Source organism: Ipomoea triloba, chromosome 7 (genome assembly GCF_003576645.1).
Source record: "Ipomoea triloba cultivar NCNSP0323 chromosome 7, ASM357664v1".
NCBI lineage: Eukaryota > Viridiplantae > Streptophyta > Magnoliopsida > Solanales > Convolvulaceae > Ipomoea > Ipomoea triloba.
In genome coordinates this window covers 24,289,124-24,307,022 of record NC_044922.1, presented here as the reverse complement: position 1 = coordinate 24,307,022, position 17,899 = coordinate 24,289,124, and the positions used below count along the sequence as shown (strand labels likewise).

Genomic DNA, 17,899 nt, shown 5'->3' with positions numbered 1-17,899 from the left:
CAAACATAATTTTGAAAATTAACTCATCACTTAGATGATGATGTAGCAAGTTAATTACTAGAAACAAGCAATTCTATCTTTTTCACATTGTTTTCATAGTCAATTATCTAGACGAATGTTATAGCGTTGTCCCTACTTTGTTTGCATTTTATTTCTTCATATATAACTTGAAAATGTATGTCTTACACATTCGATCACCTTTCTCCTGTTTTATATTTAGAATAATTGCTTTGTAAGTAAGAATATTTTTTAAAATTTTACTCGATTCACTCTTAACAAATTATAATGCAAACTAAATCTATAATAGACAATATAATGTCAGTACCACATTCTCTTTTCACTCTTCTGTTACATTTGGAGTGTGTTACAAGTACAATCAAAAGAACTCTTGTTCCCTAAATTTTTTGTGAACTATTTTGATTTCCTTTAATTTCTATTATATATGCATTGTTATTTTCTTATGCTGGAAGTGAAATACTCCATAGCGTGGACAATATTGCTTAGGGATATGATGGAGCATTAAGTGTAGATTAATATTGTTAATTTTTCTCTTAAACAATATTTTACTTTTTGGAGGGATAGTTAAAATATTGTTACTCTTATTATCATATTATTAAATGCTTAATTATATATATTTAGTATCTATACTCAACAGTCAACATATATTATACATATAAAGGCATAAAGCATTGTTGTAAGTTAAAGCAAACAAATTGATTCCACTTATTTTCTCCCAACTGAAGCAAGGAATTGTCCCTAGCAGCTCTAATCTTGGTCTTATTCCATTTTTTATGCTATATATATAGAAGGTTAACCACACATTTTGACTCACAAATTAAACCAGCTGCCCCATTTTCTTTGCTCTTTCCCTTAATCTTGCTACCTCTCTTTTCCCTAATACTTAAAAATGGAATACCAGGCTATGACAAGTTCAAACCTCAATGAAAATATTATCTTCAAAGAAGTTATGGCTACTCATCATCCAGTTAGCAAAGATTTTAAAGCAAGAAATATCCTCCACTTTGTGAAGAAAATTCTTTTTCTTATCGTGGTTAGTTTGTCTAATTACTATTACTTTATATTTATATTTATATTGAATTTTATGTTTGATCTGGTACAAGTAATCGTGATTGATTGATTGCGTACAAAGTATGTGTCCGAAATTTTATGCTATGGGTGACATATTTTTGTTGTATAATTTAATTAATATATAGCATGATCATCGTGTATAGTATTTATATTATACTTATAGAATACAAATGTTTTATATTTCGACAAATAGTAGCTAGTGTACATATAGTATGAATTTCTACCTAGTTAAATCTTCATGTAATTATATTAAATAGAGTAGCTAAAGACCTTGTGGTCTAGTGGCACCTGCTAGCAGAGTCAATAATACTCAAAAAAAAAATTGAATAGAGTAATAGCTTGGTAGCTATGTTATATATCAATTTCTCAAGAGTGCTTTGATAGATTCAATGAAAATAACTGTTACCATATGTGTTGCTTGTAAAGTTTTTTTTGTGCCTCTCTCTCCCCCTCTCTCTATATATATGGTTTAATTTAGATGGGTGGAGAAACCATTTATGAAGATGAGGATGAGTCTGATGATAAGGAGGTGTATGTGCCTGATGAGATGGAACTCAAAGACATAGAACATTGGTATCAAATAAAGCAGCTTTCAGCTGAGGTAATTCTTCTTCTTCTTTTTTTTTTTTGTTAAGCAACTAAAATAAATTTGTAATACTATATATGTGTGTGTAATTTTAATGTTAAGTTTTAGAATTTCAACAAATTAATAGCTAATCTTCATGCTTAAATTTGGTTTCATATATATTCAGATACCACTGAAGAGTTCAGAAAATGCAAATAATCCACACTCAACTGTAATGCATTTTCTGAAAATGTTGTCTGCATATCCATGGGAAGCCAAGCTTTTGATGATGCTGGCGGCTTTCTCCATCAATTTTGGAGAATTAAGCCTTCTCCAATCTCACAAGGGACTGCCCTGCAAACTGGCAATTATCAAGGGAATTCGTAAAACTCCATTATTGGCTATGGCACCCTCCCATATTCAACAATCCATTTCCGTTTTTATCAAATCAGCTTTACATCTTACTGACACCATTGTTGAACTTGCACAATCATCTTCTTATAACTCATCGCCAATCATACCGTTTGCTTCTTATTGGATCCTTATAAGTATTCAAATTCTTGCATCCTATTTCAGGCACCTGCAGAGTGGTGATTCAGAGTAAGATTTTATTTCAAGTATACATACTATTTATGTATTTAATTAATTTCGTGTTACTTGTCAATATTAAGATATCAAATGTTTTAGTTATATTTGCCTCATTAAAATATAGGTTTAATTTTTTATTATTATATTATAAGTGGCTTAATGACGGAGGAGCAACGTTCTCCGATTTAACAGTCATTATCATTTACTTATTCTCAGCTTATTGCCGCCCAATTCTAGGTTAGTTAAAATAAATAAATAAAACAATCATTATCATTTACTTATTCTCCGCTTATTGCCGCCCAATTCTAGGTTAGTTAAAATAAATAAATAAAACATGCATGATCAATTTTATAGTTATAGTAATTTTTAAAATTTGTGAGATTTATGAAATTGACTTTATTTTTCTCATTATTTTTCAACAACCCTCAACCACTCTGAATTATCTAAGTGGATGGATCATATCCGCCCTAACTTTATATATATATATATATATATATATATATATATATATATATAATTTAATGGTTTCTATTTCAGAAATGAAGAGAGAAGATGATTCTTACAACGCATTGTGGTGTGCATTCTCGGATGAAAATCCAATCCATCCCACCAATTTGGATGCTCTGAAATTAATATTTAATGTTAAGGATGTGGACAACGAGAAACCTTTATTTGATTACATGACAGATCAAACCGTATGAACTCAAATTAATTAAATTTGACAATTTAATTTAATTTAATTTAAATTTAAATTCTTTTTGAATATAATTGAGTGAATTATGATTATTGCAGGAAGGATTACGTTCATTAGAGAACAAAAAGTTGGTGTTATTTATAACATCAGAATTTGATATTGACTCTTCTATGTTGTATGCAAGTGGTTATTTTAGAACTACCTCAGCTAGATTATGGATCCCAATAGTGGATTTACGGTGGGATACAGAAACTATGAACAACCATTATAGAGTTTTATTAACACAAATAGTAAAAACGCATGGAGTGAAAAATCTAGAAAAATTTATAGCACCTGGATTTGCAAGATTTGTAAAAAAGAAATTCTTCCCAATATTTCAAATAGGGGGTGGGCCTATCATTGTTTTACTGGATCACTATGGAAGGATTGTTCACTGTATGGCAGCACACATGATGGTAAAGAAAAGTACAGATTTCGCTTTAAAGGGCGGTCCTGCAATTAGGAACAGGGATAGCATAATTCCTTTATTCAAGGATGCGTTGAAGGAGACGACTTCATCTGTTGGACATTTAATAAACATCGATGAGAAGATAAGTGATTTTGCAAACAAAATGGATAGTCAATTGGATGAATGGTTTCATGGCATTCAGAGTGAAATTCAAAATTCGGTACGTTTATTATTAGCTAGTAAAGTCATTAAGTCTCACACACATACACAGATATAATGGAGTGGGATTAGATGCAGACAAGTCTTCCCGTGCGTACGTATGAATGCACTGTCAAGTCAGTATCAATGCACTGTAAAGCATTTCGAAATGCACCGTGCACTACCCTATTCTCATTGATTGTCAACTCTAATGCATTTAGAAATACTTACGGTGCATTAATACTAGTTTGTGTGCATCTGCATGTTCTCACGGGAAGACTTGTCCGCACCAAAATTCAACCGTATATATATGGTCAAGCTTAATTAATTATTATTTTTAAGGGTAGATTCAAAGCATTGCGTTCAAAGCTGTAATGGAAGAAGATCATTGGAAGGAAAAAACTTGGTGCACTATGCTTATGATAGGAAAAACCACGATCCCTCCGGCAGAGGAATGGGTAAGTCCAACTTATTTCTTCTTTGCATTCCAACCAAATTTTGAAATAAGCTTCCTCCCTATTATTTTATTGCTCTAACAACTTACTATAATTTATCAGGTTAATGCGAATGAGCTCATTTTTTTTATTGGAGGGAATGACATAAATTGGGTTAAAATATTTGCATCCCAGGTATTGCCAAAAATTCATTTTATACCACAAGGGACAATTAATATGGTCTATGTCGGTAGCAACAATAAAGTAAGATCACTAATTCGTCGAGACATGATTTGTGAGACATTTGCAAGTATTGTAGAACAATCGACTTTTTGGATAAATCTTCAAGGCCTATTTTTGTCAAGGATCAAATTCTTAGATGATGCTTATCTTGATGAAAAGAGTGACGAAATTGTCAAAGGACTAAAATTGTTGCTAGCATATGAAGCTAAAGAAATAGGAGTTGTTGGATGGGCTTTGCTATGCAAAGGGAACAAGATAGTCATATATGACCTAGGAGATAAGATGTTGGCGGTCATGAATGAATACGCGACATGGAAGGAAAGTGCAATTGTCAAAGGCTTTGACCAAGCATTCAAAGATCATCATACTGAGATGTTTGCAGGCTCCACTTGCACTTCACAACATCACCCTTGTGCTCTTGAATGCCCATCTAATTCCGACAAAGTCCCAGAGAATATAAAATGTCCTCAATGTTGTCACAATATGCAAAAATTTGTCACTTTCAGGTGCTATCATGACAATTTATGTAAAGAAGTTTCTGATGGGAAGGAGGATTAGGATGTACTTGGTTGATATCAAAACACATTGTATTTGCATTTGTATCTAAAGGTTACATTTTTGCGTGTAATTTAATTTTTTTTACCTACTGTTGTATTTGCATTTGTATCAAAACTAGTATTGGTATTCCTCCCATTAGCTTAATTCTTAATTGACATAATTTTTTCCTATTTTCTCTTCAAACATATTTTCATTAACTGCACTACTGGTGAAAATTTTTATACCTTCAACACAAGGAAGAGTGCCATGTACGGATACCAATTTTCGTTCTGAGTTCTGTTGTTTAATTTCCCTAATTTGAATTATGATACGAGTTTTGTGGCTAATTATAGAGGGAGAGCAGATGAAGGAAATCATATGAAAATTATGCTGCAACAATAATTAAGAGAATGAATAATAGCTATTATTTCTTTTAGTCTCTAGTTTAGTATCATTGGAGCATTTTTTCCTCTCGAAGAGAAGTAAACTCAATTCTACCCATCCATTTACCACTATTATTATATATGCCAAAGTTAATGTGAAATCTGTTATAATAAGACCTTTCATTATAGGCCATGGAGATCTCTGGGTGTGCAGCGAGGTTTCATCCGGGTTGTAGGCCATGGCTAGCGGCTCAAGTAAATGACGGGTGGGGGATACGGTGCACTGCATTAGGGGTTGAATGGTTGCAATGCTTTTCAATAAATGGTGGTGTGCAGAGTTTGTAGTGCAATTTCAATTTTGTAGAACTTCTTTCTCACGGCATGTGGTTGTTGCTGTGCATATGATTCTGAACAATGTTGGTTTTGTGTGAGCAGTTTAATTGGGGCTCATGGTGCACTGCAGTGGGGGGAGAATGCTTGCTTTGCATTCCAGTACAGGGTGGTGTGCAGTGTTTGTAGTTCAATTTTCAATATGTAGAATTTCCTTCTCACGGCTAATAGTGCGTGTTGGTGTTTTGAATAAGGGGTGGTCGACCGGTATGTCAACACTACCGGAAAAAGGTACGAATATCATAAATATATAGATATAGGAATTATGGAAAGTTATTCTCAATTTGCCTTTCTAAAACCTCTCGTGTATACTCCCAAAAAGCAAGTATCCTGTATATATGCTTGATGTTCATAATGCATGCTTTTCTAAATGATAATCTGACTGAAACTGTATATATGAAGTAGCCACCAGGTTACATTGATGCTCAGTTTTCTAATCATGTGTGCTTATTTAAGAGTTCCTTGTAAGTATTAAAACATGCTCCCAGAGCTTAGTTTAATCGTTTACACACGTTTTTAATAGCTGTTGGGTTTCAAACATCAAAGACATATGTCTCGTTGTTTTATTTTCACAGGATTCAGCTTATGTGTATCTATTGATTTGTGTGGACGATATACTTGTGATGAGAAATGATCAGAATCTAGTGACTCATTTAGGGTGTGTTTGGAAACCCGGTTTCCGGGCTTAGAGTGTTTGGCAACCACTGGAAAACCCAGTCAACGGAAAATAATTTCCGTTGACTGGGGAAAATAGACCCCTTTTGGCGGAAAATGGCGCTGTTTGAGAGAGGGACAAGCCGTCCCTCTTTCAGTCCGGCGAACTGGTTTCCGCCAGAAACCAGTCCGCCGGCTCTGGTTTCCGGCAGGACCTGCCGGAAACCAGAGCCATAAAAAAAAAAAAATACAAGAGAGGGTGTCGGGTCGCTGCTCTGGTTTCTGGCGGAAACCAGAGCAGCGACACCTCTTTTTTTTAAAAATTATTATTATTATTATTTATTATTTATTTATTTGTTTATAATAAATATTATTGATTTATATATATTTATATTTTAAATAAAATAATAAAAATATACATTTCTATTCATTTTCCAAAAAATGAACCAAACACACAAACACAGTTTTCCAGAATGCAACCAAACACCGAAAATCAAACTATTTTTCGGAAAATGACTCATTTTCCAGAAAACATTTTCCAGAAGTCATTTTCCTACTTTCCAAACACACCCTTACTTCTAAGTTGTCTACTGCCTTCAAGATTAGGGATCTTGGTGAACTTGATTTTTTCCTTGGCGTTGAAAATGTTAAATGTGATGATGGAATCTTACTCTCTCAATCATGTTATATGAATGATATTTTGGAACGAGTTGGAATGGCTAAATGCAAAACTTTGTCTACTCATATCCCTGTTTCGAAATTTGTTCCCTTTAATGTAGATTTGTATGATGATACTACATTGTACAAAAGTCTGGCTGGGGCACTGTAGTATCTGACAATCACACGTCCTGACCTATCCTTTGTAGTCAATCAGCTCTGCCAAGAAATGCATGCTCCTACAATTTCACATTAGGAACAACTCAAACGGGTTCTGAGGTATGTTAAAGCTAAGGGACTCTTACCTTTGATCTACAAATAAGGAACTCAATGTCTAAAGATATACATGTCTTCTCTGATTCTGATTAGGTTGGGTGTCCCGAAGATAGTAAGTCTACTAGTGGTTATGTTGTATCCCTTGGGACAAATCTTGTGTTAAAGTTTAATTAGTTATAAAATAGGTTTAATAGTTAAAAGTAAATTTTGGTTTTAAAAAGCTAGGGACCTTGTGATCCAATGGTACTAAATTGCTCTTTTATATGGGAGATTGTAGGTTTGAGTCTCAATGGAAGCTATAATTAGGGGCGGAAATAGGCTAGGCCAAGTAGGGCTTTAGAAAATTAGGCATGAGCCTGCTATAGAAATCTAAAGCCCCCTAGGCATGAGCCTGTATGTAAGCTTTTTTTAAGGCTCAAGCCTGAACCTACAGTTGGCCTGGCCTGGCCTGAAGCCTTTTTAAAAGCATATTTAACATATAGGCTTTTAAAAAGGCTTCAAAATAGATCCTAAATAGGCTTTGAACCTATTTAAGGCCTATATTTTTAATCCTTTTAAAGTATACCTGTAAAAAATTTACAAAAAATACCTAAGTTCATATTTTATAATGAATGACAAAATCATAAGTTCATATTTCATAATACAAAATCCAACACCACAAGTCTAATAAGTAAAAGTTCGTAATACAAAATTCAATAATACATTGTTTACTAATTACTAGTATTACTAAAAAATCTATAAATCCTGCAATCAATTACTCGTAGGCTTATATTACATTAAAATATATATATATATATATATATATATATATATATATATATATATATATATATATATATATATATATAGGCTAGGCCTGCGGGCTTGTAGGCTAAGCTTTTAAATATAGGCCTAGGCCTATTTAACTAAATAGGCTTCTAATTAGGCCTAGGCCTGGCCTTTTTACTAAATAGGCTAGGCCCTAAGTAGGCCAGGCCGTAGGCCCCTATGAAGGGGCCTGGCCTATTCCCATCCCTAGCTATAATGACTATTTGTCACTGAACCTATGTTTTTGTGCAATTTGATAATTGAACTTAAAGTATGCAATTGAATCATCAAACAAACAAAATATGTGCAATTTCTTTTAATGCCAAACTAAGTTGAAAACATTTCAATTTCATTATTAGATCTGGTTGTCATCATATCCTACTTAAAATCAATTGGTGATAAGTAAGTGGACATTAACTATTTAACCACATCCCTCTATGATAAGCCACAACGTCACGTCTCGAATCGAGCATGGGCTAAACTCGGTCAACCCGCACCTGCCACAACCTGTTGTGCAGCATGCCTGACTCGGTCCTTAGTCTTCACGCCCACCATCCCCTCCCGGGACTGGACTTAGCCCGTCTTTCGCATTGCCATCGATTCGAACCCGTGACCTCAGCTCTGATACCAATTGTTGGATCTTAGCACTGCACTATGATTACTTCCCAGTGAGTCACCTATCCTGTGACTGCTGTAAATCAAGCACCCATCTTGTGATTACTGTAAATCAAGCACGCCTAACCACAAAGTTATTTGGCTATCTTGTTATTATATCTTACTTAAAATCAATTGGTGATAAGTAGGTGGACATTAAACATTTAACCACATCCCTCGCCACATCTCGAATCGAGTAGGGGTTTAACTCGGTCATCGCCCAACATTCATCTAATCAAGCAAGTATGAAAGAGAAAATGACGATTATCAATACAAACTGGGTAAGTTATTATATGATCAATTTTACCGAGAAAAATGTCTCAATTGCACATATTTTACATGTTTAATGATTTAATTGTACACTTTTTTTTAAGTTTAATGACTCAATTACACAAAGAACTTGTTTAGTTAATGGCGGATCCGCCATTTTCTTGCTGAAATTATTGTTTGGTTATTGGCGAGCAGCGGTTTGCTCCAAACTGCCAAGTTGCAACACACTGTTAATAGCAACGTGTTGCAACAGCGTTTTGGGGAAAGAATTTTCTTTCCCCAAAACACCCTTAACATAAATAAAAAAAATAAAAAAAAATTAATAAACTAAAAACAGGCTCCAATTCACGGAGCCTGCCACAATGAACAAAAATCTGGAGCCTTGAGGCTCCTATGGCTCCTTTTATAGGAGCCTCAAGGCTCCATTCCCCACTTATCCCATCGATGTGGGATAAGTGGGGGTTTAGGGGCGCGGCTCCCCTTTTTTTTTTTTTTTTTTTATTTAAAAAATTGTTATTATTAATAAATTATTAAATATATGTATATCATTTTGGTCATTTTACATGTTAACCGCTAATCTAAACCACCAATTTTACCAAACATCTTTTTACAAACCGTTAATACATTCCGCTGGTCAAACACGCTAATACAATCCGCTATTTGATAACCGCTAAACGCTAACCGCTGATAACCAAACAAGCCCAAAATAATAATAAAATCAGTGTCCTATTTGACATTTTAAAAAAAAAAAAATTATGGAGCCATTGACATATATAATACAAACAAGATGAAATAGATGAGATGATGTAAACAAAGCTACTATATATACATTCCCGGCCTAGCATTCCAAAACCAATATAATATATAATGGTATCACAAGAGAAGCCGTCCCCAATATGCTGTTTTGTCCCTTATTGTGTATAGATACTATCGATCTGCAAAGTAAATCTACATACTATACTATACATCACCTCTTCTTTTGCTCAATTATCAATCTCTCACCTCTGATCTCCGATATATCCATGGATGCAAAGCTTGTTCAACACTTGGAAACGCCAAGAATTATTGTTCATCATCATCACAGGACCACAACCAAACGCCATCTGCCATTGGTTCGCGCTGTAGTAACAAAGCCAGCAGACAATAATAGTAATACTAAAACAACGTTGTCGTCGTCGTGGTGTTCCAAGAATGTTTACCATGATACCTGGTTTGATCGGCTGGCCATCAACCATCTGTCCCAGTGCGTAAAAGCTGTAACAGGTAATCCCTCAGCTCTCTCATCTGTTTATTTAAATTTGGGCAAATTTTAATTTGAATTGAAATTATTATTATTATTGCAGGAGTTAGAAGTAGCAAGAGTGGGTATGATGGGTTGGTGGAAGTAACAAGAGCAGTTTTTCATAACTTCGACTCAACCCAACAGCAGAGCCTTATGATCCAAGCTCTTCACAAAGCCATACCAAACCCCATTCTTATGCTTGTAAGTTGATGTTGTTGTTGTATATATAGTTTTATGTTCAGGTGAGAACCTACCCTATTGTGTGAACATAAGAACTTGTGCACAGCCTTAAGATTGCATCATCCAATGGCTCATAACATGATGCACGGAAAAAGTTAACTGCACAAGGTGTGTGTATTGTATTATATATGACACACACCGTCCATTCATTTAGATAAAGGGTCCAGATTGCTTTTTAAGTTCACATGTTAATGTAGATTCTCGGACATATATATATATATATATAATGATTTTGTATATGTTAATAATGGATGGGAGTGCAGATGAGTATGGTACTTCCACAATCAAGATTTGCCAGAGAATATTGTGCCGCCTTCACCACAATTTTCTTTGCTTGGCTAGTAGGTCCCTGCCAGGTGCGCTATTTGTTAATATTATACATGCATACATACTACTATTCCACACCCACATCATAGCATACATACTCCTCCAACCAACCAAACCTTAAATAACTATATCTTCTCCCAAATCATAAATAACTGTTTTCAAAGATTCGTGGTTCTGTAACACCAAGATGCTCCCTTATATGGGAGGTTGTGGGTTATAGATTGAGAAAGTAATTATGAATATATACTGCATTATATTAGAGTCAGTAGTATTCAAAAAAGTCAATAATTCCAATTAAATTGGTCAAATTGTTGACTTGATAATTATAAAGTTACAAATTTCATTTTTGATGAGTGGTCTATTTACTTTTATAGCTTAACTCGATCAGCTATGAACAATTTTAATTTATTTCATTGTGATCCTTTACTAATTACGGTCAAAAGACGAAATTTATGTCGTTGACACGTTATAATAATGATTTCAGTCAAGAAAAATTAAAAAAACTCGTTCATGTTCACTACTCAATTATGAATATGAAATTAGGTGAAGGAGGCAGAATTTAATGGAAGAAGAGAGAAGAACGTCGTCCACATAGAGAAATGCAGGTTTGTTTTCTTCTTATTATAATACTAGCGGCTCTGGATTTCCTGTTTTATTTATTATTATTCTGGTAATCATTTCTCTCTATCCTGCACCATTACATATCTAGCCCTTTAATTTTTAATAATAATAATAATAATAATTATTATTATTATTATTATTATTATTATTATTATTATTTTTATTTATTATTAAAAATTACATTTTTCATCTCTAAGATATAGAGTAAAGATATAGAGTAATTGTAAAATTTGTCTCTTATTATCAATCTTGCTCACTTTTCTAGGGGTGTACATTCGGTTAACCGAACCGAGTTAACCGAAATTTTAAAACCTTTAACCGTTAACCGAACCAAAGTATGTGTTACCGAATTAACCGAACCGAAATTTTTTTCGGTTAATCGGTCGGTTAACCGATTAACCGAACTTTTTAAACATACAATATAAAATTCTAAAAATAACACCTAAAATAATAAATTCAATTAAAATAAAATACAAATCATCCATAACTTCAAATATTCAAACATCCATAACTTCAAATCTTCAATCTAATTAGTATTTAGTATTTATATTTAATTATTTATCTATATATATATATAAATTCGGTTAACCGTTCGGTTAATTCGGTTAACCGACCTTTCGAACCGAATTAACCGTTAACCGAACTTTCAAGATTCCTTTAACCATTAACCGAACCGAATTTTTCGGTTCGGTTAATGGTTAACCGAAATTTTTCGGTTCGGTCGGTTAACCGAAAAATTTCGGTAAATTGCACACCTCTACACTTTTCACCCCTAAATTAATTTTTCATGTTCACTTTTTGTCTTTAATATTTTATTATAAAGAAACGAAAAATACAATTTTCTCTTATTATTATTATTATTATTATTATTATTATTATTATTATTATTATATATTTGAATTAGGTTCTTAGAGGAGACCAATTGCGTTGGAATGTGTACCAACCTATGCAAGATGCCATCTCAAACATTCATCAAGAATTCTATGGGAATGCCTGTCAATATGGTCCCTAGTAAGTACACTGTACTCTCTGCGCCTTTTTTTATTTTAATTTCCACTACATCGAATCTCAACCTCTACTTACCATTTTTACTCCTTAATGTAACAAGAGATAATAAGTTATCTTCATCCTGTAAACTCTAAAAAAATATCTAACATCACAATTTTGAATGAAGATTAAAAGTATAGAGTAGAACTTAAGAGTCCATGTAATATTTTACTTTTATTTCATAGAAATAAAAATCGTTCCTTCTCATTACAAATCATAAAATAATTAGGATCGCATAAGAACTAGCTTAGTATCCACGTGAGAATGTGCAATGTCGTAATTATTGAAATGATACTACATTTCTTCTTAATATCCAACCCTTAATCGATGGACAAATGAGATTAATACATACACACACTCTTATGGGGCTACTATTTCTCATGACACGCTATATATGATAGCAATCAAAAAAGCTAGAACTTGTACTAAGGAGAAAATTGGGAATCAATCATAATTGTCTATCTAGGAAGATCTAATGGCTTTAAAATAAGGTGAGAAAAAGAAACAAATTAGTAACATTTTGATAAATAGCTCTAATTTTAAGTGCACGCAATTAGCACCACTAAAGAGTGCATCGATCTCGTGATATGTGAAAGTCTAGTGAGAGAGTTCAACTTTTATAGTTTATGGTTTAGTTTTTTTTTTTTTTGGGATTAAGATTTAGCTTTTGTTTTTTAGTTTGGTTTAGAAGTTCACTTTTTACTTTTTAGAGTTTACTATTTATGGTTTACCTTTTGAGTGAATCTAGCAATATTATAAAATACACCCATCAATATTATAAAATGCACCCGACGATACTTTTAAAGTGCATCATATCCTATGCGAAAGTGCACTACAAGGTTCACCTTTTAGAATGTATGAATTTTTTTTTTCTTTGGTTTAGGGATTTATCTTTTTACTGTTGGGTTTAGTATTTAATGGTTTAGCTTAAGATTTAGTTTTCTAGTTTAGTTTTAAAGATTTATCAATGGATGCACTTTGTAATTTTGCTAAAATATATTCAATAGTGTCTAAAATTATACGTACAAAAATGTCACCACATTTTTTTTTTCTTTTCTTTCCTTTAGAGCCATTAGATCTTCTCAAATTGATTGCTTTATTAATTAGTTCTTAGTTTTCTCATTGGCGCATGTTTTCACACGATCGAGTGTGCCCATATAAAGAGTGCATTCCTAATTAATAAGGATGAGTCTCCTGTGAGACGGGTCGGGGTCAAGATGGAAATGTAATACTAATTAGAAATAAATTTTTTGTTACTTATAAGAGAAAGTGTAATACTTTTAAATTAAAGTGTAATATTTAGGAGTTAAAGAAATTACTTATGAGAAAAATTGTAATACTATAATCATGGATCATTTGAGTGATTGTTACTTATGCGAGAAAGTGTAATATTTATGAGGAAAATTTTAATATTTTTGTATGAAAGATGTAATACTTTTAAATCAAAATGTTATATTATTAGAGGTTGAAGAGTTACTTATAATAAAAATTGTAATATTTATGATGGAAAGTTCAATACTTATGAAAAAATCGACACGTATCACATATTCTCTTCCGTACATGAGACGGTCTCATAGGAGATTTTGCCTACGGATAAACTCTAAAACCAAAATAAAAAATAAAAAAAAATAACTAAACCCTAAATAGTAAAAAAGTGAATCCCTAAGCAAAACTAAAATAAAATAAAAAAAAATTCTAAACTAAACCGGCCATAAACCCTAAAAGGTGAACTCTAAATGCATTGCGCTTTCACACTGGGTGCAAATGCACTTTTATAGTGTTACAAAGTACATCTTAAAAGTTTGAATTATTTATCAAAATGTATTTGCATTTTTCCCTCTTTGCTCTACAACTGTTAGATCTTACCAAATGGATAACTAAGATTGATTAGTTTTTGGGGGTAACCCCAGCCCAGGTGGTAAGAGTGATTCACCTACAGCCGAGAGGTCGTAGGTTTGAACCTTAAACTCCTAGGTTTGAGCCGGTCAACTATAGGTAACCTAGGCCCTGGTTTACTTCCTTGTGATCATTTGCCGGCGAGGAAAACAAGATTGATTAGTTTTTCTCATATATGTATATAGGGAAGGGTTCCGGTGCAGATATATCTTCTCGTGCGGTTGAGTGGTACTCACCTTAAGCATTAAAACGGCACACCTTAATTACACAAATCACGCACCCACCTTAAGTAAACAAACCACGCACCCTTAAGCTAAAAACATAAACCACGCATCTACAGTTTTTAATTGTGCACCTTCAGTTGAGAATACACTGCACACCTTAAGTACACAAACCACGCACCTTAAGTACACAAGTCACGTACCTTAAGAACACAAACCACGCACCTAAGGCTTTAAAATGATGCACCTTAAGTTTCAATAACTTACGCATCTTAAGCATACATATCACGCACCTTAAGAAGGAAAACAACGCACCTTAAGAAGGAAAAATCACGCACCTTAAACTTTAACATTCACGCACCTTAACATTCACGCATATGTGTGTGTGTGTGTCTATGTCTGTGTGTGTGATGTTAGACAACGATTTACATGTCACCAATGACCTTTGCATGGATTTAACTCTAATATCAATTTATATAATGTATTTTTTCTTAACTAAAAGTCTAAACTAATAGTTAGACTGCATTCTTGGTGTAGGAACCTAGACAAACAAACAAACAAACAAATAAAAGATTATAATTCTACTGTTGTTCCTTGGAAAGAATCATATATACTTGAGTAATAAAAACAGTGGGTGCACTAGAATTTGGATGCCTTGTGTATCAGTTCAATGGAGGGGAAGCCCCACCAGAATTAAGGAGAAATTAAGCTGCGTATAAGAATCATGATAGCAAGGTTGAAATGTAGGACAAAGGGAAAAACAAAAAGGAAATACAATAAAATAAAATAAACGTCAAATTTGGTAACATAGTTAACTTATCAGTCAATTTTGACTTATTTGACCACTATTAGTTGTTTAACTTTTGTTAAACAATCAATATTAGTGTTTGATTAATTAGTATTTTTATATTAAAAAATTAACTTTTCTGTAACAGTTTATTGCTCCAAAATACTAAAATTCAAAAACTTGCTCAAAGCAGATTTTTCGATCAATTTTTTAAGAAAGTCATTTTGCATGTAAACATCTATTAGCTAACAGCTAGTTTACATGCTAATTTACTAAACATTTTTTCTACAATCAATTAATGCTATCAACTAGTCAAACACATTAACCAATTAGCTGACAACTATATCCGCTAACATACATATTGGATGGGTCAAATTCAACTTATTGCGAGTGAAATTAAAAGTAAAAGTAAATATCATTTGTGATAATCTATTTATCATTGTAACTCTGACCCTGACATTAAAAAATTTTCTTATTTATATATATATATATATATATATATATATATATATATATATATAAGCTACTCCCCTATATATTCTCCTTGCCTTCTTCTAGAAAAATTTATGAATAATGGTTAGTTGTTAGCTGATTAGGTTAGTGGGTTTGAATAGTTAATAGCATTAATTGATTGTAGAAAGATGTTGGTAAATTAGTTGTTAGTTGATAGCTGATTACATGCAAAATGGCTTTGTTAAAAATCTTATCGAAAGAGTTACTTTGAGCAACTTTTTGAATTTTAGCATTTTGGAACAATAAGTTGTCACAAAAAATTAAATAATCAAACACTTATATTGAATTTTTAACCAAATCAAACAGTGCCAAGGACCTTATAGTTCAGTGGCATCAAACCCTTCCCCGAACAGGGTGTATATATATTAATTAATGGCCTTGAGTTGTTTTGCAGATTTTGAAAATATGAGCTGTGAGATGATATTTGGGCAGGATCCTCCCTCAACATCTCATGATCCAGCAATGATGCAGCCATGCTACAAATTATGTAACTCAAAGAAAAAGCACCACAAGAATTGCATCACCCAATAACTTTCACAATATGGAACATCATATCTTCATCAGCTCACTCACAGATTGATGGATGATTCTTAGTTTATTACTATTATTAAAATTTTGGTGAGACTAATGTAAAAGTGAACTATTCTTTAGATAGATTCTGTACACAAAACGCACTCCATATATATATACTACCACAATTATTATTATGTTGTTTTTACTTAAATGATTCAATTCTTTTTAGGTGACGGGCAGTCACTACAGATGATTCAAATTTAGGGTTTAAAAGGAATTGTAAAAACACGTGGTCAGTAGTATGCACTGTTGCAAAAATCCTCGCCTAGGTCGCTTGGGTACCCGCCTAGGCGCTAGGCGCTCTTAAACCGAGGCGAATTGCTCCCTAAGCGTTCGCCTAGGTGCCCGGCCGCCTAGCGCCTAACTCGGCCGACTGGGCCGAGTTGGCGGCGATTGGGCCGAATTTGGCCGAGTTAATCCGAGCGAGTCGGCCTTGTTAATTTTATTATTAGATTTATATATATATTTAAATTTATTTATTTATATAAGTAAGAGAAGTAAGATATATATATATATGACATACGCCCATACACATGAATTAATTTTTTGTTTTTATAGGTCCCCGCCTAGGCACCGCTTAGACAACTTAGGCGCTAATCTGCTCTACAGCCCGACTAACACCTAGCGCCTACTACAACCATGGTAGTATGCGACAAAATCGATCAATTATATTAATGGCCTACAAATGGAATATTAAAGTCTTTGATGAATTTAAGATTAAGATGACTAGCTTTTTTTGCTCAACTTACAATTAAATGGTGAAGCCAATGAGTTGGGTAAAGCAAAGATGTGTGTAGGGTTGAAGGGCAGCAAGAGTGGTTCAAGTGTGTCTGCCAATTTCATGAACTCATCTCTTATGGTGTCTTTTCTTTTCAACAGCAGAATAATCAGCCTAATAATTTTAACCAGACGTACACTTCTCCGAATCTTCCATCCTTCTCATTCAACAAATGAATGATTGCAAAATAATGATGAAAATAGCAGTGCAATCTAAGAATATATATAATTGACACCTCACAAACCATATTATATTGCAATTTGTGAGTGCTGGGAATTGAATGTATATTCCATCTCAATTTCTATTTACTCGAGTGCAAAAAGTAAAATTTCTCGTTCTGGAACCTCCACATCCCAACTTTATAAATATTGTGAATAAGGGTGTCAAAGTGGGCTGAAACTTACACGTTCATCCTAAACCACCCCACGGTGGGACGAGCCATCAAAACTGCAGGTCTCGTGGACTTAACCCACACGGGTTGGCAGGCTATGCAGGTTAATTAACTCGCGCAGGCTACATGCCAACCCATAGGCTATGATTAATTATCATGTTTTACTGGGAGGGACCTCCTTCGCAAAATACTATATAATAAATATATTTATTTTTCTCGCGCGGTCCACATGAGGCAAGCTAGGGTTGAAAAATTTTAACCCACAGACCACAAAATTACAACTTGTGGTGAGACACCCTAGCTCATATAGACACCTCTAATTGTGAATGGGCTAAA

General features: G+C 33.4%; 2 protein-coding genes across 5 annotated transcripts; both read left to right on the top strand.

Annotated features, from left to right (window-relative positions):
- Positions 1-838: 838 nt before the first annotated feature.
- LOC116024755 lies at positions 839-4,905 on the top strand. 4 transcript variants are annotated; one of them, XM_031265741.1, is made up of 7 exons: positions 839-1,051; positions 1,568-1,690; positions 1,842-2,254; positions 2,780-2,937; positions 3,035-3,604; positions 3,930-4,040; positions 4,140-4,905. In XM_031265741.1, exons 4-7 carry the CDS (start codon positions 2,782-2,784, stop codon positions 4,815-4,817), a joined length of 1,515 nt encoding a protein of 504 aa, XP_031121601.1. In that variant the 5' UTR covers positions 839-1,051; positions 1,568-1,690; positions 1,842-2,254; positions 2,780-2,781; the 3' UTR covers positions 4,818-4,905. The 4 variants fall into 4 exon arrangements, with proteins under 4 accessions (XP_031121601.1, XP_031121600.1, XP_031121598.1 ...); XM_031265740.1 differs by having other exon boundaries at positions 839-1,690; XM_031265738.1 differs by lacking the exons at positions 839-1,051; positions 1,568-1,690; positions 1,842-2,254 and adding an exon at positions 2,283-2,479.
- A 4,877-nt stretch (positions 4,906-9,782) lies between these two features.
- Positions 9,783-16,545, top strand: LOC116026167 (beta-carotene isomerase D27, chloroplastic). Its single transcript, XM_031267636.1, has 6 exons — positions 9,783-10,150; positions 10,231-10,370; positions 10,673-10,765; positions 11,280-11,341; positions 12,262-12,368; positions 16,216-16,545. The coding sequence occupies exons 1-6, from the start codon at positions 9,784-9,786 to the stop codon at positions 16,350-16,352; spliced, it is 906 nt and encodes a 301-aa protein (XP_031123496.1). The 5' UTR covers position 9,783; the 3' UTR covers positions 16,353-16,545.
- Positions 16,546-17,899: the final 1,354 nt, after the last annotated feature.

Excerpts from the sequence above, each read along its gene's own strand:
- LOC116024755 (XM_031265738.1), top strand. The coding sequence starts at position 2,287 with ATGTATTTAATTAATTTCGTGTTACTTGTCAATATTAAGATATCAAAT. Across the intron at positions 2,480-2,779 it reads TTATTGCCGCCCAATTCTAG|AAATGAAGAGAGAAGATGAT; the intron begins GTTAGTTAAAAT and ends TTTCTATTTCAG. Across the intron at positions 2,938-3,034 it reads ATTACATGACAGATCAAACC|GAAGGATTACGTTCATTAGA; the intron begins GTATGAACTCAA and ends TGATTATTGCAG.
- LOC116026167 (XM_031267636.1), top strand. The coding sequence starts at position 9,784 with ATGCTGTTTTGTCCCTTATTGTGTATAGATACTATCGATCTGCAAAGT. Across the intron at positions 10,371-10,672 it reads CAAACCCCATTCTTATGCTT|ATGAGTATGGTACTTCCACA; the intron begins GTAAGTTGATGT and ends ATGGGAGTGCAG. Across the intron at positions 11,342-12,261 it reads GTCCACATAGAGAAATGCAG|GTTCTTAGAGGAGACCAATT; the intron begins GTTTGTTTTCTT and ends TATTTGAATTAG.